This window comes from Oncorhynchus masou, unplaced genomic scaffold (assembly GCF_036934945.1).
Source record: "Oncorhynchus masou masou isolate Uvic2021 unplaced genomic scaffold, UVic_Omas_1.1 unplaced_scaffold_1100, whole genome shotgun sequence".
NCBI classification, from domain to species: Eukaryota; Metazoa; Chordata; class Actinopteri; order Salmoniformes; family Salmonidae; genus Oncorhynchus; species Oncorhynchus masou.
This window is the reverse complement of record NW_027016831.1, coordinates 150,034-175,000: the sequence shown is the minus strand read 5'-3', so window position 1 is coordinate 175,000 and position 24,967 is coordinate 150,034. Positions and strand designations below refer to the sequence as shown.

The window sequence follows — 24,967 nt, the reverse complement described above, 5'->3', positions numbered from 1 at the left end:
AAACCAGAGCTAAGTAATCCAGAGCTAAGTAAGTCAGAGCTGGTAAGCCAGAGCTGGTAAGTCAGAGCTGGTAAGCCAGAGCTAGTAAGTCAGAGCTGGTAAGCCAGAGCTAGTAAATCAGAGCTAGTAAGCCAGAGTTTAGTAAGCCAGAGCTAGTAAGCCAGAGTTTAGTAAGCCAGAGCTTAGTAAGTCAGAGCTAGTAAATCAGAGTTTAGTAAGCCAGAGCTAGTAAGCCAGAGCTAAGTAAATCAGAGCTGGTAAGCCAGAGCTGGTAAGTCAATAGTAAACCAGAGCTAAGTAATCCAGAGCTAAGTAATCCAGAGCTAGTAAACCAGAGCTAAGTAAGTCAGAGCTGGTAAGCCAGAGCTGGTAAGTCAGAGCTGGTAAGCCAGAGCTAGTAAGTCAGAGCTGGTAAGCCAGAGCTAGTAAATCAGAGCTAGTAAGCCAGAGTTTAGTAAGCCAGAGCTAGTAAGCCAGAGTTTAGTAAGCCAGAGCTTAGTAAATCAGAGTTTAGTAAATCAGAGTTTAGTAAGCCAGAGCTAGTAAGCCAGAGCTAGTAAGTCAGAGCTAGTAAATCAGAGTTTAGTAAGCCAGAGCTGGTAAGTCAGAGCTGGTAATCCAGAGCTAGTAAACCAGACTAGTAAATCAGAGCTAGTAAGCCAGAGCTTAGTAAGCCAGAGTTGGTAAGTCAGAGCTGGTAAGTCAGATCTTAGTAAATCAGAGCTAGTAAGAGAAGTGCAAGTGTTAGTCCAAGAAAGGTACATTTGATGTTCAGTTCGATATCTTCTTCTTTATATCCCTCAGCTCAAGAGGCAGAGTGGTGAGGTGGATGCAGCCAGGTAAATGAATGAGACAGGTGAGAACACTTACCTCTCTGGATCCGCTCACGCTGCTGAAATACACCACGATAGACATGATGCCTGATGATATGTACTGCTACAAAATATCAATATAATGTGATTCAGTGGAGAGTGTGTGTGTGGAGTGGAGACTGCTTCAAGGTGTTGCAGCAGACAAGGTGAACAGGTTTAAACATGGCTTACCTGTTGGCCACACCCCCTGGCTGCCGACCACTCCTGTTATGTCTATTCCTTGCTATTGTCACACACACACACTACACACACATTACACAAACACAGACCCAAGCACACACACACTACACACACATTACACAAACACAGACCCAAGCACACACACACTACACACACATTACACAAACACAGACCCAAGCACACACACGCATCACAGAGACAGACAGACACACACTACACACACATTACACAAACACAGACCCAAGCACACATCACAGAGACAGACAGACAGACAGACAGACAGACAGACAGACAGACAGACAGACAGACAGACAGACAGACACACGCATCACACACATAGACAGACACACATAGACAGACACATAGATAGACACACATAGACAGACACATAGATAGTCACACATAGACAGACACACACACACACACACACATAGACAGACACACACACAGACGCACACACACACACACACACACACACACACACACACACACACACACACACACACACACACACACACACACACACACACACACACACACATAGATAGACACACACACACACACAAAGAGAGAGAGATATGCCATTGAGCACCTCAGAGAATGTTTTGTCTTGGGTCTGAAGAGATGCAGACGCTGTGTACAGTAGATATATACAGCCTTCAGAAAAAACCCTTTGACTTCTGTCCACATTTTGTTGTTACAGCCTGAATTACATTGATATGTTTTGTCACTACCCACAATACACCATGATGTCAAAAGTGACATTATGTTTTCACAAATTTGTACAAATTAATTTCAATTAATTTTAAAAGCTGAAATGTCTTGCGTCAATAAGTATTCAAGCACCATGTTATGGCAAACTTAAATCAGTTTAGGAGTAAATATTTTCTTAACAAGTCAAGTAATAAGTTGCGTGGACTCACTCTGTGTGCAATAATAGTGTTTAACATGATTTTTGTAATGACTACCTCATCTCTGTACCCCACATTCAACCACAAAGATAAGGGAGGTGTCACGCCCTGGCCATAGCGAGGCTTTTATTCTCTATTTTGGTTCGGCCAGGGTGTGACTAGGGTGGGCATTCTATGTTCATTTTCTATGTTTTGTATTTCTTTGTTGTTTGGCGGGTGTGGTTCTCAATCAGAGGCAGCTGTCTATCGTTGTCTCTGATTGAGAACCATATTTAGGTAGCTTTTTCCCCACTGGGTTTTTGTGGGTAGTTGTTTTCTGTTTTGTGTCTTTCTGCACCAGACAGAACGGTTTTGTTTTTTTTGTTCATTCTCTTTGTTATTTTTGTTAATCAGTGTTCAGTTCCAATAATAAACACGTACCTCCGCTCCTTCCGACAGCCATTACAGGGTTTTTCCAATGCCTCACAAAGAAGAGCACCCTTTGGTAGATGAGTAAAAAAAGCATGAGCCTGGTGAAGTTATTAATTACACTTTGGATGGTGTACCAATACACCCAGTCACTACAAAGATACAGGCGTCTTTCCTAACTCAGTTGCCGGAGAGGAAGGAAACCTCTGGGATTTCATCATGAGGCCAGTAGTGGCTTTAAAATAGTTACCGAGTGTAATGGCTGTGATAGGAGAAAACTGAGGATGGATCAACAACATTGTAGTTACTCCACAACACTAACCTAAATGACAGAGTGAAAGAAGGAAGCCTGTACAGAATAAAACTATTCCACAACATGCATCCTGTTTGCAACAAGGCACTAAAGTAAAATTTGGCAAAGCAATTCACATTTTTTTGTACTTAATACAAAGTGTTATGTTTGGGGCAAATCCAATACAACACATTACTGAGTACCACTCTTCATATTTTTAAGCATAGCGGTGGTTGCATCATGTTATGGGTATGCTTGTAATCGTTAAGGACTTGGGAGTTTTTCAGGATACAACATAAATGGAATGGAGCTAAGCACAGACAAAATCCTAGAGGAAAACCTGGTTCAGTCTGCTTTCCACCAGACACTGGGTGGTGAATTCACCTTTCAGCAGGACAATAACCTAAAACAAATCTACACTGGAGTGGCTTACCAAGAACACAGTGAATGTTCCTGAGTTGCCTAGTTACAGTTTTGACCTAAATCTTCTTGTAAATCTATGGCAAGACCAGAACATGGCTGTTTAGTAATGATAAACAACCAATTTGCCAGAGCTTGAAGAATTTAGAAAATAATAATGGGCAGATATTGTACAATCCAGATGTGGAAATATCTTAGAGACGTACCCAGTAAGACTCACAGCTTTAATCGCTACCAAAGGTGATTCTAACATGTATTGACTCAGGGGTGTGAATACTTATGTAAACAAGATATTTCTGTATTTAATTTTCAATACATTTGCAAACATTTCTAAAAAAACATGTTTTCACTTTGTCATTATGGGATATTGTAATGTCATTATGGGATATTGTAATGTCATTATGGGGTATTGTGATGCCATTATGGGGTATTGTAATGTCATTATGGGGTATTGTGATATCATTATGGGGTATTGTAATGTCATTATGGGGTATTGTAATGTCATTATGGGGTATTGTGATGACATTTTGGGGTGTTGTGGTGTCATTATGGGGTATTGTAATGTCATTATGGGGTATTGTGATGTCATTATGGGGTATTGTGATGTAATTATGGGGTATTGAAATGTCATTATGGGGTATTGTGTCATTATGGGGTATTGTAATGTCATTATGGGGTATTGTGTCATTATGGGTTATTGTGATGTCATTATGGGGTATTGTGATGTCATTGTGGGGTATTGTAATGTCATTATGGGGTATTGTAATGTCATTATGGGATATTGTGATGTCATTATGGGGTATTGTGATGTCATTATGGGGTATTGTAATGTCATTATGGGGTATTGTGATGTCATTATGGGGTATTGTGATGTCATTATGGGGTATTGTGATGTCATTATGGGGTATTGTGTCTAGCTAGATGTTTGAGAAAAAAACAAACCATTTAATCCATTTTTGAATTCAGGCTGTAACACAACAACATGTGGAATAAGTCAGGGGGTGTGAATACTTTCTGATGGCCCTGTACATACCTACACTCAAAGTTCAGCATTCTGAAGAAACATGAGAATATGAATGTTACAATCATAGATTCTATGCAGTTAAAACATTCTAATGAATCTTAGCATTGGCTATGCCTGGCGGCACTAGATTAAATTAAATACAAAACATTGGTCGACACATTTTAAATAATGGAGAGGGGAAAAACATTTTTTTTTAAAACTGTACTTTCAAATATGTTCAATTAATCGTATTGTAATGACCTCGAAAGATCATATGTTAGAGAATGCTAGCTAGCTAGTTTTGACGGGACGGACCGAAGTGAAGGAGAGGCTGAAAGATGTGGCTAGCGCTATTTGATTTAACAACCAATCAAACTTTACTCAGTGTGGCGGCGGTTTCGACACGGCTGTGCTGTGACTGGGTTAGAGATGGTGGGAGCTGGGAGATGGGAGCTTGTTGGGGTTCTGTAAGGACATGGAGCAGAGAGATGGGAGCTTGTTGGTGTTCTGTAAGGACATGGAGCAGAGAGATGGGAGCTTGTTGGTGTTGGACATGGTGCAGAGAGATGGGAGCTTGTTGGTGTTCTGTAAGGACATGGTGCAGAGAGATGGGAGCTTGTTGGTGTTCTGTAAGGACATGATGCAGAGAGATGGGAGCTTGTTGGTGTTCTGTAAGGACATGGAGCAGAGAGATGGGAGCTTGTTGGTGTTCTGTAAGGACATGGAGCAGAGAGATGGGAGCTTGTTGGTGTTGGACATGGTGAGAGATGGGAGCACATGGTGCAGAGATGGGAGCTTGTTGGTGTTCTGCAAGGACATGGAGCAGAGAGATGGGAGCTTGTTGGTGTTCTGTAAGGACATGATGCAGAGAGATGGGAGCTTGTTGGTGTTCTGTAAGGACATGGAGCAGAGAGATGGGAGCGTGTTGGTGTTCTGTAAGGACATGGAGCAGAGAGATGGGAGCTTGTTGGTGTTGGACATGGTTCAGAGAGATGGGAGCTTGTTGGTGTTGGACATGGTGCAGAGAGATGGGAGCTTGTTGGTGTTCTGTAAGGACATGGAGCAGAGAGATGGGAGCTTGTTGGTGTTGGACGTGGTGCAGAGAGATGGGAGCTTGTTGGTGTTGGACATGGTGCAGAGAGATGGGAGCTTGTTGGTGTTCTGTAAGGACATGGAGCAGAGAGATGGGAGCTTGTTGGTGTTGGACGTGGTGCAGAGAGATGGGAGCTTGTTGGTGTTGGACATGGTGCAGAGAAGATGGGAGCTTGTTGGTGTTCTGTAAGGATATGGAGCAGAGAGATGGGAGCTTGTTGGTGTTCTGTAAGGATATGGAGCAGAGAGATGGAAGCTTATTGGTGTTCTGTAAGGACATGGAGCAGAGAGATGGGAGCTTGTTGGTGTTGGACATGGTGCAGAGAGATGGGAGCTTGTTGGTGTTGGACATGGTGCAGAGAGATGGGAGCTTGTTGGTGTTCTGTAAGGACATGGTGCAGAGACCTCAGATGGGAGCTTGTTGGTTTTGGACATGGTGCAGAGAGATGGTGCCATGGGATCTTTAATGACCAGGGTTAACACCCCTACTCTTACAGCTTGTTGGTTTAAAAGGGGGATGATATCAGGAGTGGTGTTGATTAGCTGGACTGATCAAGCAGGGAAACAGTGGTTTAAAGGGGTGGTGTTGATTAGCTGGACTGATCAAGCAGGGAAACAGTTGTTTAAAGGGGTGATGTTGATTAGCTGGACTGATCAAGCAGGGAAACAGTGGTTTAAAGGGATGATAACAGGAGTGTCTGTAAGAGTGTCAGCACTAAACCTGAGAGGAGGCATTTTAGTGAATTTTCAAACATTACTTTTATTTTATTTTACCGTTATGTTGACTAAGAACACGTTCTCATTTACAATGCAACGACCTGGGGAATAGTTACAGGGGAGAGGAGGGGGATGAATGAGCCAATTGGAAGCTGGAGATGATTAGGTGACCATGATGGTTTGAGGGCCAGATTGGGAATTTTAATGACCTCAGGACACACAGGGTTAACACCCCTACTCTAACAATAAGTGCCATGGGATCTTTAATGACCTCAGAGAGTCAGGACACCGACACCCCTACTCTAACAATAAAGGTTTTAATGACACAGGACACTACTCTAACAATAAGTGCCATTTAACATCCCATCCGAAAGACAGCACCCTAGACAGGGCAGTGTCCCCAATCACTGCCCTGGGGGCATTGGGATATTTCAGACCAGAGGAAAGAGTGCCTCCTACTGGCCCTCCAACACCACTTCCAGCATCATCTGGTCTCCCATCCAGGAACTGACCAGGACCAACCCTGTTTCGCTTCAGAAGCAAGTGGGATGCAGGTGGATAGCTTATTCTGTTTAAATACAATAAAATACAATGTGTTACACATGGTTAGCAGATGTTAATGTGAGTGTAGTGAAATGCTTGTGCTTCTAGTTCTGACCATGCAGTAATATCTAACAAGTAATCTAACCTAACAATTTCACAACAACTACCTTATACACACAAGTGTAAAGGGATGAATATAGAACATGTACATACAAATATATGGATGAGCAATTTGCCGAACGGCAGAGGCAAGGTGCAGTAGATGGTATCGAGTACAGTATATACATATGAGATGAGTAATGTAGGGTATGTAAACAAAGTGGCATAGTTTAAAGTGGCTAGTGATACATTTATTACATCAAGATGCAGTAGATGGTATAGAGTACAGTATATACATATGAGATGAGTAATGTAAGGTATGTAAACATATAAAAGTGGCATTGTAAACATACATAATTTACAAGTGGCATTGTTTAAAGTGGCTTTAGTGATCTAAATCATTTAAGTATTGCTTTATATCCTAGGATTCCTTGCAGGTGTCTCCGGAAGATGATAGGGAGTTTGTTCCACCATTGGGGGCCAGAGCAGCAACAGTTTTGACTGGGCTGATACTTCCTCAGTGGTAGGGAGGCGAGCAGGCCAGAGGTGGATGAACAGTGCCCTTGTTTGGGTGTATGAGATGGATACTGCGGTGTGATACATGTATTACATAAGGATGCAGTAGATGATAAACATTATATTAATGTAATGGCATTATATTAAATTGTTTAAAGTGACTAGTGATACATTTATTACATCAATTTTTATTATTAAAGTGGCTGGAGTTGAGTCAGTGTGTTGGCAGCAGTCAGTGTGTTGGCTGTTTAACAGTCTGATGGCCTTGAGATAGAAGCTGTTTAACAGTCTGATGGCCTTGAGATAGAAGCTGTTTTTCAGTCTCTCGGTCCCAGCTTTGATGCACCTGTACTGACCTCGCCTTCTGGATGATAGCGGGGTGAACAGGCAGTGGCTCGGGTGGTTGTTGTCCTTGATGATCTTTATGGCCTTCCTGTAACATCGGGTGGAGTAGGTGTCCTGGAGGGCAGGTAGTTTGCCCCCGGTGATGCGTTGTGCAGACCTCACTACCCTCTGGAAAACCTTACGGTTGTGGGCAGAGCAGGTGCCATACCAGGCGGTGATACAGCCCGACAGAATGCTCTCGATTGTGCATCTGTAAAAGTTTGTGAGTGTTTTTGGTGACAAGCCGAATTTCTTCAGCCTCCTGAGGTTGAAGAGATTAATGAGGGATATTTTAAAAAATCTGTTTTATAATAAGGCTGTAATTTAACAAAATGTCAAGGGCTCTGAATACTTTCTGAAGGCCCTGTACATACATGGGGCGGCAGGGTAGCCTAGTGGTTAGAGCGTTGGACTAGCAACCGGAAGGTTGTGAGTTCAAACCCCCGAGCTGACAAGGTACAAATCTGTCGTTCTGCCCCTGAACAGGTAGTTAGCCCACTGTTCCCAGGCCGTCATTGAAAATAAGAATTTGTTTTTCACTGACTTGCCTAGTTAAATAAAGGTAAAATAAAAAAATTAAAAAAAGACGAGAAGGCCCTGTACATACCGTAGACGAGAAGGCCCTGTACATACCGTAGACGAGAAGGCCCTGTACATACCGTAGACGAGAAGGCCCTGTACATACCGTAGACGAGAGAACGATGTTGACGTCCATAGAAGGAGCTATCAATAGCACTGCTAAAGTAGCGTCTAAAACAGAGAGGATTCGGCTGCTAGTGAAAGCAGCTGGGACACATCTGAGTATGACAGGGTTGCCATGGGAAGAGGTTGGAGAGGACCTCACTCAACCGAGGCTGGAAACATGGATCAAACCGAATGGGGACTTTATCATACAGGGATATGTAGTGGTTCGTAGGGACAGAGAAGCAGGGGGGGGGGGCACCTTCATAAAACAAATACTTTTTTTTTTACAAGATGCGAGGCAGAGGTATTGAACAGGACTATGTGGTGGAGGTGTGGTTGAGGGGAGGGGTTGATAGCGGTAGTGAACTGCTATTATCCCTGTCGGATATTAGACTTGGAAGTGCTGGAGAGGGTGGAGTGCCAGGATAGAAGTAAGGTAACGTGGTTTGGCGATTTTAATGCCCACAACACACTCCGGAGGGTGTGATGGAAAATCTGATAGAGATGAAAGATCTGGCGTGCCTGAATGATGGCCGCTGGAACGCCATACTGTTGGTCTAGCTGGTGGAAGTCAAGCCCGACAGAGTAGTTATTTGCTGTGATTCATGTGCCAGTGTTGATGAGTCTCCAGTCCTATAGGTCACGTAGCAGACAAGACCGGCTGACTGAGGTGCTACAACCACATGCAGGATTAGACAGATGGGTTACAGATAACAGTTAAATATGTTCCTTGATCCACACAGTGTCACTGTTAAATATGTTCCCTTATCAACACAGTGTCACTGTTAAATGTGTTCCCTGATCGACATAGTGTCACTGTTAAATGTGTTCCCTGGTCAACACAGTGTCACTGTTAAACGTGTTCCCTGATCCACACAGTGTCACTGTTAAATGTGTTCCCTGATCGACACAGTGTCACTGTTAAATGTGTTCCCTGGTCAACACAGTGTCACTGTTAAATGTGTTCCCTGGTCAACACAGTGTCACTGTTAAATGTGTTCCCTGATCCACACAGTGTCACTGTTAAATGTGTTCCCTGGTCAACACAGTGTCACTGTTAAATATGTTCCCTGATCAACACAGTGTCACTGTTAAATATGTTCCCTGATCCACACAGTGTCACTGTTAAATGTGTTCCCTGATCAACACAGTGTCACAGTTAAATATGTCCCCTGGTCAACACAGTGTCACTGTTAAATGGGTCCCCTGAAAAGTCACCATCCACATGAAGCCTTCAGGTAAAACAAGAACAACAACAACAACAACAACAACAACAACATAATGATTATTTGACCTGTGTGCAATCAAAAGAAAATGGTATGTTTGCCAACTTGGTCAGTTATGGGATAAAATGAAAACTTTTCAACAAATCAACAGATCCCCCACCCCCTAAGCTCGAGAAATACACTGTCAATCAGTACTGAGTTAAATGAACCAAAACAAAATGTTTTGGACTGAACGCTTGCTGTCATCGCCACTGTCCGTTTAAATATAGTGTGAAATGAACGCTCCTATAACAGGGTTCGTGGATTAATCGTGAGTGTTGTCACCCGCCCTGGGATTTAATGGTCCTGCCTGGTGGAAGGGATATTTTGTACAGTTTTCTGACACCCTTCCCTTCAATGACACGCCGTTGAGTGTCGCCGGGGACAGAGATGCGTCTTACTACAAACACAGGTTTGACCGACTGCTATGTTGGTCTGTTGTACTTCAAACAATGTGTAGGCAGGTCGCTTAGGATTTAAACCTTCTCAAACAGCCTAATTTATACACTTCAGAGGGACAATGAACTTTACAGTGTCCTGCTATTCAAATAACGTACATACACCGAGTGTACAAAACATTAAGAACATCTTCCTGATATTGAGTTGCACCCTCTTTTTGCCCTCAGAACCGCCTCAGGTCGTGGACTCTACGAGGTGTCGAAAGCGTTCCACAGGGATGCTGGCCCATGTAGACTAATGCTTTTGGCTGAATGTCCTTTGGGTGGTGGATCATTCTTGATAAACACAGGAAACTGTTGAGCGTGAAAAACCCAGCAGCTTTGCAGTTCTTGACACAACCATTCTACGACCATACCCCGTTCAAAGGCACTTCAATATTTTTGTCTTGTCCATCACCCTCTGAATGGCACACAGACACCATCCATGTCTCAATTGTCTCAAGGCTTAAAAATCCTTCTTTAACCCGTCTCCTTCCCTTCATCTACACTGATTGAAGTGGGTTTAACAGGTGACATCAATAAGGGATCATAGCTTTCACCCGGATTCACATGTCATGCGAAGGGCAGTTTTGTAAACTAGGTGTATTGATATACTGTAAATCACAGAAAGAAAGGGTTCTCCCTTAAACGGTGTTGCGGTGACGTAGCGCCACCTTGTGGTAATTTATTTTAACATTAAGGTTTACACATAGAGGGTTAGATCGATATATAAATGCCTACAATAATCAACAAAGACAATTCTTCAAATAGTAGAGGTGGGCAGGGGCACAATATAACAGTGTTCTTTGAAAACAGTCAAACAAACAATTTATTTATAAAGCCCTTCTAATATCAGCTGATGTCTCAAAGTGCTGTACAGAAACCCAGCCTAAAACCCCAAACAGCAAGCAATGTAAAGTGCTGAGACAGACCCTCAGTCTGCTGCTCTCTCTCTCTGCTGAGACTGACCCTCAGTCTGCTGCTCTCTCCCTTTGCTGAGACTGACCCTCAGTCTGCTGCTCTCTCTCTCTGCTGAGACTGACCCTCAGTCTGCTGCTCTCTCCCTTTGCTGAGACAGACCCTCAGTCTGCTGCTCTCTCCCTTTGCTGAGACAGACCCTCAGTCTGCTGCTCTCTCCCTCTGCTGAGACTGACCCTCAGTCTGCTGCTCTCTCCCTCTGCTGAGACTGACCCTCAGTCTGCTGCTCTCTCCCTTTGCTGAGACAGACCCTCAGTCTGCTGCTCTCTCCCTCTGCTGAGACTGACCCTCAGTCTGCTGCTCTCTCTCTCTGCTGAGACTGACCCTCAGTCTGCTACTCCCTCCCCCTCCTCTGAGACTGACCCTCAGTCTGCTGCTCTCTCCCTCTGCTGAGACTGACCCTCAGTCTGCTGCTCTCTCCCTCTGCTGAGACTGACCCTCAGTCTGCTGCTCTCTCCCTCTGCTGAGACTGACCCTCAGTCTGCTGCTCTCTCCCTCTGCTGAGACTGTCCCTCAGTCTGCTGCTCTCTCCCTCTGCTGAGACTGACCCCCTCAGTCTGCTGCTCTCTCTCTCCACTGAGACTGACCCTCAGTCTGCTGCTCTCTCCCTCTGCTGAGACTGACCCTCAGTCTGCTGCTCTCTCCCTCTGCTGAGACTGACCCTCAGTCTGCTGCTCTCTCCCTCTGCTGAGACTGACCCTCAGTCTGCTGCTCTCTCCCTCTGCTGAGACTGACCCTCAGTCTGCTGCTCTCTCCCCCTCTGCTGAGACTGACCCTCAGTCTGCTGCTCTCTCCCTCTGCTGAGACTGACCCTCAGTCTGCTGCTCTCTCCCTCTGCTGAGACTGACCCTCAGTCTGCTGCTCTCTCCTCCGCTGAGACTGACCCTCAGTCTGCTGCTCTCTCCCTCCGCTGAGACTGACCCTCAGTCTGCTGCTCTCTCCCTCTGCTGAGACTGACCCTCAGTCTGCTGCTCTCTCCCTCTGCTGAGACTGACCCTCAGCCTGCTGCTGCTCTCTCCCTCTGCTGAGACTGACCCTCAGTCTGCTGCTCTCTCCCTCTGCTGAGACTGACCCTCAGTCTGCTGCTCTCTCCCTCTGCTGAGACTGACCCTCAGTCTGCTGCTCTCTCCCTCTGCTGAGACTGACCCTCAGTCTGCTGCTCTCTCCCTCTGCTGAGACTGACCCTCAGTCTGCTGCTCTCTCCCTCTGCTGAGACTGACCCTCAGTCTGCTGCTCTCTCCCTCTACTAAAACTGACCCTCAGTTGCTGCTCTCTCCCTCTGCTGAGACAGACCCTCAGTCTGCTGCTCTCTTCCTCTGCTGAGACAGACCATCAGATGCAGGCACCATCGTCCCAGTAAAATAAAATTATAAAGCAAATGATTTAAAATGTATGCTCGCTCAGCTGTGCTTCACTCGTAGTACAACAACAGATCTATTACCAGTGAGACCGTATAGCCTACCTCAAATTTTTCATTGTAATCTTCAATTATGGTCCACAACAATGCATTGGCAGGGCATTTCAAGCAAAGCCAATATGCGGTGGTAATGTATTGGGTCAATGACCTTGAGCCTTCTTGGATGGGAACTTCTAATGTAACACCCGAAGGGATAGAATTTTCACGGTCTCCTCTTACACTTGGCAGTGTCATAAAATACCCATGAGTGACAGAACACTGAGCCAATCACTGCGCAACGCTCCGTATTTTCTGCTGGCTTGCCCCACCACCACAGAAAGCACGGGGCTAGGCTGAAACACCTGCATTTTGGAGCTGAAACACCTGTATTTTGGAGCTGAAACACCTGTATTTTGGAGCTGAAACACCTGTATTTTGGAGCTGAAACACCTGCATGTTGGAGCTGAAACACCTGCATTTTGGAGCTGAAACACCTGTATTTTGGAGCTGAAACACCTGCATTTTGGAGCTGAAACACCTGTATTTTGGAGCTGAAACACCTGCATTTTGGAGCTGAAACACCTGTATTTTGGAGCTGAAACACCTACATGTTGGAGCTGAAACACCTGCATTTTGGAGCTGAAACACCTGTATTTTGGAGCTGAAACACCTGCATTTTGGAGCTGAAACACCTGCATTTTGGAGCTGAAACACCTGCATTTTGGAGCTGAAACACCTGTATTTTGGAGCTGAAACACCTGCATTTTGGAGCTGAAACACCTGCATTTTGGAGCTGAAACACCTGCATTTTGGAGCTGAAACACCTGCATTTTGGAGCTGAAACACCTGCATTTTGGAGCTGAAACACCTGCATTTTGGAGCTGAAACACCTGCATTTTGGAGCTGAAACACCTGCATTTTGGAGCTGAAACACCTGCATTTTGGAGCTGAAACACCTGCATTTTGGAGCTGAAACACCTGCATTTTGGAGCTGCTTTACTCAAGAAATAAAGAGACCATGTTTGTATGTGGCTTTATTAACTCAGTAATACATTTTTTTAAATTTTTTTTTACATTGTTTGAAAACTGATATCTGACATGTTATTAATGCCAAAATAACTTGGAAACCAGGCAAGCCCAAATGTATTTATTTATTTTTGCTAAAAATGTGGGGCTGAAAACAGGTGGGGCTCCACCTGCTCTGATTGACGGGGGTGGCCACTGCTCTCAACAATCTGTTCTTTTGAGTTTTGATCTTTATTCTTTGATGTTTATTCTTTGCCCAACAAGGTGGTATATAAGTTATCCTGTACGAGCTTTTGTGCCAAATGCATTATGTTGTTACAGGTGTCAAGCTTATGGGCAGGTGGCAGCAGAGCGTAGGAGAGAGATTCCTCGGTGTGAGAAGTGTGCAAGAACGGCACGAGACAAAGGAATGTGTCGCATTGGGGAAAGTAGTGGTATGTGTTTATTGTTGGGGTGTCCATGGGGCTGGGGATCAGAAATGTCCAATGCGAGAGTGAAATGAATATCCTGAATATCCTTGTTCGAACACTCTACTACACCGTATTGTAAACTCTTCATTGACGACCTATTAGACAGGCAGAATAACGGCCACCTACTTCTCGGGTCCTTCTGCCCTTAAAAGAATGTCGCCGACTAAATGACGTTCTCTTTACCCGCTGTCACAGAGGAGTTAGGGTGGGTTTCTTGATCTCGCCCCCAAAAAATCTGTCGGATTGATCAAGCATCCTTTGTTTAAAATTCCCCACAGTCACCCTGTCATCATGGATAATAACTTTTCTATCATGTTTGGTCAATATTGCAGAATTTTAGGTCCCCCATCCATCGCTAATCGACAATGGCCGAGGAAGGGTAAGCGTGACTGTTCTACTCCCGCTTTGCGCTGAACCAGGGCTAACTAACTAAATTGCATAGTTTGCAAAGTGGGGACGTGTTAAATATATCCATGCCTCTAAGTGCACTTCCAGAACTATTGATAACAGTAATATGGAATAGCCTTACCAGAGATACCCCCCAGTTAACGTTAGCAAGCTAAGCATATGTTTAGTCCGTTGGTTGTAACTAAGTTACCTATCGAGCTATTTCTGTGAATATAGTGAGTTGACAGTATAATGGTTAATTTCCGGTGCACGTGTGATGATTTACTTTCTTTAGTCGGATACCCCTTCACTCTCAATTATGAGCGAGATCCCCTGTCTGACACGCCGGGAAAACATTCAACTCGGCTCACTTATCGTAATGGGCTAGTTGTGGCTAATGTAACTCATCTCCTCCTCTCCTTGTCTCCTCCTCGTCTCCTCTCCTTGTCCCCCAGCATCGCTGCTGGAGGTGTGATGGATGTCAACACCGCTCTCCCCGAGGTGCTCAAGACCGCCCTCATCCATGACGGCCTGGCTCGTGGTATCCGCGAGGCTGCCAAGGCGCTGGACAAGTGAGTGAATACTTCAGGTCCTCTTGTGTCCTAAATGGTTCCCTATTTAGTGCACTACTCAGGGCCCTGCACCTGGTCAAAAGAAGTGCACTATGTAGGAAATAGGGCATCATTTGGTACGTAGACTGAATTTCTGGTCCTTCTTTTCACCCTCTCTGTTTTTATGCGCTGGTTCCATTACATTACACAAGTGTTTGGATGAAGGAGTCTTCTGCCAGAGCAGTTTTGTTAAAAGCCCTGCTGTGATGTCTTAACATTAACGCCCATTGCTTGCACTATTGTTTAGGAAGCATAAAGACTTAGCATATCAGCTAGAAGTAATACAAAATAATAAAATGTTTTTTATATATATATATTTTTACCGGGTTAGTGTTCCCTCGCGGCTGTATGTGATTATGCTAATTAGCTATCTGTCAAATTTTATTTGTCACATACACATGGTTACATGAAGTAATATCTTAACAAGTAATCTAACAATATCACAACGACTACTTTATACACATGTGTAAATCCTGCTCCGAACACTTGTGTGTAACGGAAGGTTACAAGAAAGGTGTTACTGGAAAAATACTCTCGTCTCAACTGTTAAAAGTGCTCAAAACAATGTACAGCATTTTGCATTAAATTACTTTGGTGGACATGAAAGTAGAAGGCTTTATGTTTCGCAGTTTGAGAATCGATTTGAAGTGTAGATGTTTTGTTTCGAGTTTGTCTGCCAACCTCTGAAGATAACAGGGTCCTTGGACTTGGATGGAATTAACAGTAGGCTCCTTCACAGTACATCTTGGTCTGGTGAAGTACGGCTGATGGTTTTTGGTTTTCTTCTCCTGAATCCTGTGAGAACTGCCATCGTTACCCAAAAATCTGAGATACTACTGCCTCCCAGATGGCACACTATTCCCTAAGTAGTGCACTTCCTGGTGGTCAGAGCTGGGCGTGGCACCATATAGGAACAGGAATGCCAGTTAGGCTGCATTCACAAAGGCTTACTAGATAACTGTTTGTTATATTTCTGATGTGATAGTTGAATTACTACTGACTGTTAATTGCTCCCCTCTTCTAACCCCCCCCCCCTTCAGGCGCCAGGCCCACCTCTGCGTTCTTGCGGCCAACTGTGACGAGCCCATGTACGTCAAGCTGGTGGAAGCCCTTTGCGCCGAGCATCAGATTAACCTCATCAAGGTATGGAGCGAATGGGGGTGGGGTAGAGGGGCGGCAGGGTAGCCTAGTGGTTAGAGTGGAGGGGCGGCAGGGTAGCCTAGTGGTTAGAGCGTTGGACTAGTAACCGGAAGGTTGCAAGTTCAACCCCCCCCGAGCTGACAAGGTACAAATCTGTCGTTCTGCCCCTGAACAGGCAGTTAACCCACTGTTCCTAGGCCGTCATTGAAAAGAAGAATTTGTTCTTAACTGACTTGCCTAGTTAAATTAAGGTAAACAAAAATAAATAAGAGACATGGGAGACGGTGTTGAGGGGGAGAACAAGGGAGTGTAGTATGAGAGTGGTGTTTAGTAGATGTAGTAGTTACTTTAGCGGAGTAAGTGTTTCTGTCACATTGCGGACAGTAGCCCAATGTCTTTATCAATGTAGCATATAGATACATATTCATAGAGAAATATGTATCTTTATTCAAGCTGCCTGCTACCGACCTGCCCTTCATCCACACAATATTTCATGGCCTTAACCCCACCTGCCCTGCACCTATCGCTGCCCTATTCCCTATGTGGTACTACTGCACCAGAGCATCCTGAGCCAGATCAATCTGATTGTATTCGTTATGTTATTGGTGAACAGGTGTCGACTAACAGGGGAAAACTTGGTGTGTGGAGGGTGGCACCGATGTAGAGCTTTTTGAGGATTTGAGGCCCGCGTCTTTTCAGCCTCCTGAAGGGGAACAGGCCTTAGCGATGGAACTCCTATCAAAATGTAGTAAAATAACAATAGAGGCTATATACAGGGGGTACCGGTACAGAGTCAATGTGGAGGCTATATACAGGGGGTACCGGTACAGAGTCAATGTGGAGGCTATATACAGGGGGTACCGGTACAGAGTCAATGTGGGGGCTATATACAGGGGGTACTGGTACAGAGTCAATGTGGAGGCTATATACAGGGGGTACCGGTACAGAGTCAATGTGGAGGCTATATACAGGGGGTACCGGTACAGAGTCAATGTGGAGGCTATATACAGGGGGTACCGGTACAGAGTCAATGTGGAGGCTATATACAGGGGGTACCGGTACAGAGTCAATGTGGAGGCTATATACAGGGGGTACCGTACAGAGTCAATGTGGAGGCTATATACAGGGGGTACCGGTACAGAGTCAATGTGGAGGCTATATACAGGGGGTACCGGTACAGAGTCAATGTGGAGGCTATATACAGGGGGTACCGGTACAGAGTCAATGTGGAGGCTATATACAGGGGGTACCGGTACAGAGTCAATGTGGAGGCTATATACAGGGGGTTACCGGTACAGAGTCAATGTGGAGGCTATATACAGGGGGTACCGGGTACAGAGTCAATGTGGAGGCTATATACAGGGGGTACCGGTACAGAGTCAATGTGGAGGCTATATACAGGGGGTACCGGTACAGAGTCAATGTGGAGGCTATATACAGGGGGTTACCGGTACAGAGTCAATGTGGAGGCTATATACAGGGGGTACCGGTACAGAGTCAATGTGGAGGCTATATACAGGGGGTACCGGTACAGAGTCAATGTGGAGGCTATATACAGGGGGTACCGGTACAGAGTCAATGTGGAGGCTATATACAGGGTGTTACAGTACAGAGTCAATGTGGATGTTCATCATTAAAAACCAATGTGGAGGCTATATACAGGGGTTTACAGAGTCAATGTGGGGGCTATAATGTACTATGCATTATTAACTGAAATGCCACAGAGTCAATGTGGAGGCCTATACAGTCGGTACTAACAGAGTCAATGTGAGGCTATATACAGGGATACAACAGAGTCATTTAAAATAGTTTCAATCTGGGGGCTGCACATATTGACACAGGTCAATGGGAGGCTATATACAGGGTGGTACTGGTACAGAGTCAATGTGGAGTAAATACATATTGACAGAGTCAATGGGAGGCCAGTTAGACAGTAGTAGGAAATAGAACTCAGAGTCAATTGGCATCAACCGGTATTTCAATCTGGGGGCTTGTACAGGGGTACCGGCAGAGTCACTGTTTATATTTACATCGTTTTCAATTTTTATACAGTTGAATCGAGTCAATTTATTATACAGGGGTTTGTTTGACTCATATACAGGGTGTTAAGAGTCATTGGCAACTTTATTCTGGAGTTAAATAACAATGTTACTCATGAGGCTATTACAGGGGGTAACGGCTCAATGTGGAGATTGTTACAGTACAGAGTAACAGAAGATTTTAACGATTTTAAATTGGGGTGAAGATAATTTTGGGGCTAAGCCCTGGTTAATATTAGTGCTATATACAGGGTGTTAGGGAATAGGCAGCCATCTGTAAACAGTGTGGACTATATAGCCATGTTATCACTACAGAGTCAATGGACATACTAGGGTGGTACGGTACAGAGTCAATGTGGAGGCTATTGAAACTCTTTTACCCCCAGAGTCAATGTGACCACCAGGTTGATGACAGAGTCAATGAAGCTATATACAGGGCGAGTGGGTTGAGTCAATGTGGAGGCTATATACAGGGAGGGAAAACCCCGGTACAGGTGGTGGGCTGCAGCTGTGTTGTGAGTCAATGTGGAGGCTAAACCCACTGCTCTGGAAACACCTACAGGAGGGAAAGCTGCAGGATTGGTGTGAATCCAGAGTCAATGTGACGGCTATAAACAGGCCATTGGGGAGTTGGACTGCTACAGAGTCAATGTGATGTCATAAACAGGGTGTGAGGAGTCAATGTGACTGCTATATACAGTGGGTACGGTACAGAAACAGGCTAGTGAGGAGGTGGACTGCTCAATGTGATGTCATAAACAGGCTAGTGAGGAGTTGGACTGCTCCTTGTGATGTCATATACAGGGGGTGAGGAGTTGGACTGCTCCTTGTGGACGTCATAAACAGGGCTACAGGTGAGAGTCAATGTGGAGGCTATATGGGTGACGTACAGAGTCAAACAGGCTAGTGAGGAGGTGGACTGTTCAGAGTCAATGTGACGGCTATAAACAGGCTACCAGTGAGGTCAATGTGGACTGCTCCTTGTGATGTCATAATACAGGGGGTAGTGAGGAGTCAATGTGGACTGCTATATACAGGGGGTACGTCATAAACAGGCTAGTGAGGAGTTGGACTGCTCAATGTGACGCATAAACAGGGGTACTGTGAGAGTCAGTGTGGAGGCTATATACAGGGGGTACGTCAGAAACAATGGCTAGTACAGGAGTTGGACAGAGTCAATGTGATGTCTAATACAGGGGTACGGTAGAGTCAATTGGACTGCTATATACAGGGGGTACGGTACAGAGTCAAACAGGCTAGTGAGGAGTTGGACTGCTCTTTGTGTACGTACAGAAACAGGCTATGAGGGGTTGGACTGAGTCAATGTGGAGGCTTGTGACGTCATAAACAGGCTAGTGAGGAGTTGGGACTGCTCAATGTGATGTCATAAACGGGCTAGTGAGGAGTTGGACTGCTCCTTAGTGACGTCATAAACAGGCTAGTGAGGAGTTGGACTGACACGTCAATGTGGTCCAGTTAGTCATAAACAGGCTAGTGAGGAGTTGGACTGCTTATATTTTAATGCCTTGTGATGTCATAAACAGGCTAGTGAGGAGTTGGACTGCTACTTTGTGACGTTATTCTGGATAAACAGGCTAGTGAGGAGTTGGACTGCTCTTTGTGACGTCATAAACAGGCTAGTGAGGAGTTATAGACCTACAGTCAGTGTCCAGATTTCAGTTTCCATTTAACCATCAACTAAACAGCAGGGACTACAGTTCCCTGCCCTGACGTGACACAACACCTATTTTGAAATCCCATCTTGTGACTGGAATTTGTATAGCGCCTCACAATCACCACACAACACAGCCGGCAGTTAAACCCTAACGTTTAGGTTTATGCACCTAAACTAGATCCCCTCAAATAATGAGGCCTCAATCAAGTAGCCTATAGATATAATTAAAAAATATATGGGTTTTTAAAAGGTATTGTTTCTCTTTATTCAACCTGCCTGCCCTTCAGCCACACAGTCTGGACTGCGGGTTGTGAGGGACGTCATAAACAGGCCTGCGGGCGTCAGTAGGCTGGGCCAGGCGTCATAAACAGGCTAGTGCAGCTGCTGTGCTGTCAGTGCCATGCAGCTGCTTGTCCTATAAACTGGTCAGAGTGTCTGCCAGGGTGACGAGCTCCTAAACCTCGCTGTGGTGTCTTTGGGTCCCAGTAATGGCTACATGTACCTTTATTAGACTGAATCTGCTCTTTAACATACTGACCACTGTGTACAACTCTACCGGTAACATACTGACCACGGTGAACAACTCTAAACGGTAACATACTGACTAGGGTGTACAACTCTACCGGTAACATACTGACCACAGTGTACAACTCTCACAATCGGTAACATACTGACTAGGGTGAACAACTCTACCGGTAACATACTGACCACAGTGTACAACTCTTAAAAAAATGTACCGGTAACATACTGACCACGGTGTACAACTCTACCGGTAACATACTGACTAGGGTGGACAACTCAGTACCAGGCGTGACATACTGACCACGGTGTACAACTCTGCTTGTCCTAACATACTGACCACGGTGTACAACTCTACCGGTAACATACTGACCACGGTGTGGCAACTCTACCGGTGACATACTGACCACGGTGTACAACTCTACCGGTAACATACTGACCACGGTGGACAACTCTACCGGTAACATACTGACTAGGTGTACAACTCTACCGGTAACATACTGACCACGGTGTACAACTCTACCGGTAACATACTGACCACGGTGTACAACTCTACCGGTAACATACTGACTAGGTGTACAACTCTACCGGTAACATACTGACTAGGGTGTACAACTCTACCGGTAACATACTGACTAGGGTGTACAACTCTACCGGTAACATACTGACCACGGTGTACAACTCTACCGGTAACATACTGACCACGGTGTACAACTCTACCGGTAACATACTGACTAGGGTGTACAACTCTACCGGTAACATACTGACTAGGGTGAACAACTCTACCGGTAACATACTGACTAGGTGTACAACTCTACCGGTAACATACTGACTAGGGTGTACAACTCTACCGGTAACATACTGACCACGGTGTACAACTCTACCGGTAACATACTGACTAGGGTGTACAACTCTACCGGTAACATACTGACTACGGTGGACAACTCTACCGGTAACATACTGACTAGGGTGTACAACTCTACCGGTAACATACTGACCACGGTGGACAACTCTACCGGTAACATACTGACCACGGTGTACAACTCTACCGGTAACATACTGACTAGGGTGTACAACTCTACCGGTAACATACTGACCACGGTGTACAACTCTACCGGTAACATACTGACTAGGGTGTACAACTCTACCGGTAACATACTGACCACGGTGGACAACTCTACCGGTAACATACTGACTAGGGTGTACAACTCTACCGGTAACATACTGACCTCGGTGTACAACTCTACCGGTAACATACTGACCACGGTGTACAACTCTACCGGTAACATACTGACTAGGGTGTACAACTCTACCGGTAACATACTGACCACTGTACAACTCTACCGGTAACATACTGACCACGGTGTACAACTCTACCGGTAACATACTGACCACGGTGTACAACTCTACCGGTAACATACTGACTAGGTGTACAACTCTACCGGTAACATACTGACCACGGTGTACAACTCTACCGGTAACATACTGACTAGGGTGTACAACTCTACCGGTAACATACTGACCACGGTGTACAACTCTACCGGTAACATACTGACCACGGTGTACAACTCTACCGGTAACATACTGACTAGGTGTACAACTCTACCGGTAACATACTGACTACGGTGTACAACTCTACCGGTAACATACTGACTAGGGTGTACAACTCTACCGGTAACATACTGACCACGGTGTACAACTCTACCGGTAACATACTGACCACGATGTACAACTCTACCGGTAACATACTGACCACGGTGTACAACTCTACCGGTTACATACTGACTAGGTGTACAACTCTACCGGTAACATACTGACTAGGTGTACAACTCTACCGATAACATACTGACCACGGTGTACAACTCTACCGGTAACATACTGACCACGGTGTACAACTCTACCGGTAACATACTGACCACGGTGAACAACTCTACCGGTAACATACTGACCACGGTGTACAACTCTACCGGTAACATACTGACCACGGTGTACAACTCTACCGGTAACATACTGACTAGGGTGTACAACTCTACCGGTAACATACTGACTAGGGTGTACAACTCTACCGGTAACATACTGACCACGGTGTACAACTCTACCGGTAACATACTGACCACGGTGTACAACTCTACCGGTAACATACTGACCACGGTGTACAACTCTACCGGTAACATACTGACCACGGTGTACAACTCTACCGGTAACATACTGACTAGGGTGTACAACTCTACCGGTAACATACTGACCACGGTGTACAACTCTACCGGTAACATACTGACCACGGTGTACAACTCTACCGGTAACATACTGACCACGGTGAACAACTCTACCGGTAACATACTGACCACGGTGAACAACTCTACCGGTAACATACTGACCACGGTGTACAACTCTACCGGTAACATACTGACCACGGTGTACAACTCTACCGGTAACATACTGACCACGGTGTACAACTCTACCGGTAACATACTGACTACGGTGTACAACTCTACCGGTAACATACTGACCACTATGTACAACTCTACCGGTAACATACTGACTAGGGTGTACAACTCTACCGGTAACATACTGACCACGGTGTACAACTCTACCGGTAACATACTGACTAGGATGTACAACTCTACCGGTAACATACTGACCACGGTGTACAACTCTACCGGTAACATACTGACTAGGATGTACAACTCTACCGGTAACATACTGACCACGGTGTACAACTCTACCGGTAACATACTGACTAGGTGTACAACTCTACCGGTAACATACTGACTAGGGTGTACAACTCTACCGGTAACATACTGACCACGGTGTACAACTCTACCGGTAACATACTGACTAGGGTGTACAACTCTACCGGTAACATACTGACTAGGGTGTACAACTCTACCGGTAACATACTGACCACGGTGGACAACTCTACCGGTAACATACTGACCACGGTGTACAACTCTACCGGTAACATACTGACAACGGTGTACAACTCTACCGGTAACATACTGACCACTGTACAACTCTACCGGTAACATACTGACCACGGTGTACAACTCTACCGGTAACATACTGACTAGGGTGTACAACTCTACCGGTAACATACTGACCACGGTGTACAACTCTACCGGTAACATACTGACCACGGTGGACAACTCTACCGGTAACATACTGACCACGGTGAACAACTCTACCGGTAACATACTGACCACGGTGTACAACTCTACCGGTAACATACTGACTAGGGTGTACAACTCTACCGGTAACATACTGACCAGGGTGTACAACTCTACCGGTGACATACTGACCACTGTGTACAACTCTACCGGTAACATACTGACCACGGTGTACAACTCTACCGGTAACATACTGACCACGGTGTACAACTCTACCGGTAACATACTGACTAGGGTGTACAACTCTACCGGTAACATACTGACCACGGTGGACAACTCTACCGGTAACATACTGACTAGGGTGTACAACTCCACGGTAACATACTGACCACGGTGTACAACTCTACCGGTAACATACTGACCACGGTGGACAACTCTACCGGTAACATACTGACCACGGTGTACAACTCTACCGGTAACATACTGACCACGGTGTACAACTCTACCGGTAACATACTGACCACGGTGTACAACTCTACCGGTAACATACTGACTAGGGTGAACAACTCTACCGGTAACATACTGACTAGGGTGTACAACTCTACCGGTAACATACTGACTAGGGTGTACAACTCTACCGATAACATACTGGCCACTAGGTGTACAACATACTGACCACAGTGGATAACATACTGACTAGGGTTGAAGGGCAGGAATGTGGTAACTGAAAATTGCCGGGATTTACTGCCCAAAACCACTCCCCTTTTCCTGGGATAACTGAAAACCCAGTCAAATATTGACATGAACCGCGTGGTGTGAAATGGGACTGTTAAATGATAAGGAGTGTCTAAATCTGGGCTTCTCTACGGCCTGATGAATCATCAAATCAAGGTTGGGGACAGACAGCACATCTCCGTGTGGAGTGCAGTTCACAATGGAACATTTTGTAAAATACTGGGAAATTCATGCAATCCCAATACTGACCACAATGTATGTACATATTCTCTGTTCCAAATTGGACCATTACTCCCTGTGTAGTGCACTACTTACAGTATTACAGTATTAAGTTCACTATACACAGTGTCATTTGGGACACTTCTCAGTTTGTTCTAAACCTTGAAGTGTCCTGTAGCTAGTATCCTGTGTAACTGTCCCCCCCCCCCCCCCCCCATGCTGTCTAACACTGTCCCGTCCCCTCTACAGGACTATGGCAAGGAGTCTCAGGCTAAGGACGTGATTGAGGAATACTTCAAGGCCAAGAAATGAGGTGTCATTTTCAATAAAAGCTGAAATGAAGTTTCTGTCTGTGGAGAGTTAATTATTAAGTGCGACCTGGGAGAGATACGGAGCTTTGTTTAAAGGTACAGTCTGCTACAACCACTTGAGTGACTAAGCTGAAAACATTTCAGACCGTTCTGTTAAAACATTTCAGAAAACAACTAGAGCCTACGTACACGTTACTGTTAAAACAACTAGAGCCTACGTACACGTTACAGACCGTTCTGTTAAAACAACTTCTAATTCTAATCTTAATTGGCACATTTCAAACTGTCCTTTTGTGAGGGAACTAGTTCTGTACAATGGAGGGGTCGATAAACTTAATCTTTAGGTTGGGAACACTTTTGTCTTCCTAATAAGATTACAACGACGATTGGATTACACTAACGTTACTGCGTGGTTGTAGCAGGTTTAACTCGTTAGTTCTATTAGTTATGGTGTCTACGATGTTGCTTTAGAAAATCTGGTGACATCTGTTATCTAACTACAGTGATTATAGGCTGTGGAGTGGATCTGTC

At 45.1% G+C, this 24,967-nt stretch overlaps 2 protein-coding genes across 2 annotated transcripts in view; one reads left to right on the top strand and one right to left on the bottom strand.

The window, feature by feature from the left end:
- Nucleotides 1-1,029, bottom strand: part of zgc:153284 (uncharacterized protein LOC751696 homolog) — a 7,546-nt gene extending 6,517 nt beyond the window's left edge. Inside the window, exon 1 of the mRNA XM_064965033.1 lies at nucleotides 871-1,029. Coding sequence (XP_064821105.1) covers nucleotides 871-915 — 45 coding nt within the window. The 5' untranslated portion in view covers nucleotides 916-1,029. The remainder of the gene's footprint in view (nucleotides 1-870) is intronic.
- A 12,812-nt stretch (nucleotides 1,030-13,841) lies between these two features.
- On the top strand, nucleotides 13,842-24,467 carry LOC135539206 (small ribosomal subunit protein eS12-like). Its single transcript, XM_064965030.1, has 6 exons — nucleotides 13,842-13,898; nucleotides 14,026-14,072; nucleotides 14,536-14,652; nucleotides 15,732-15,851; nucleotides 16,445-16,469; nucleotides 24,294-24,467. Exons 2-6 carry the CDS (start codon nucleotides 14,059-14,061, stop codon nucleotides 24,435-24,437), a joined length of 420 nt encoding a protein of 139 aa, XP_064821102.1. The 5' UTR covers nucleotides 13,842-13,898; nucleotides 14,026-14,058; the 3' UTR covers nucleotides 24,438-24,467.
- Nucleotides 24,468-24,967: the final 500 nt, after the last annotated feature.

What these genes read in the sequence shown, in the direction of transcription:
- LOC135539206 (XM_064965030.1), top strand. An exon ending in GCTGCCAAGGCGCTGGACAA is followed by an intron (nt 14,653 to 15,731) that starts GTGAGTGAATAC and finishes CCCCCCCTTCAG; the next exon opens with GCGCCAGGCCCACCTCTGCG. An exon ending in AAGGTATGGAGCGAATGGGG is followed by an intron (nt 15,852 to 16,444) that starts GTGGGGTAGAGG and finishes ATTGGTGAACAG; the next exon opens with GTGTCGACTAACAGGGGAAA.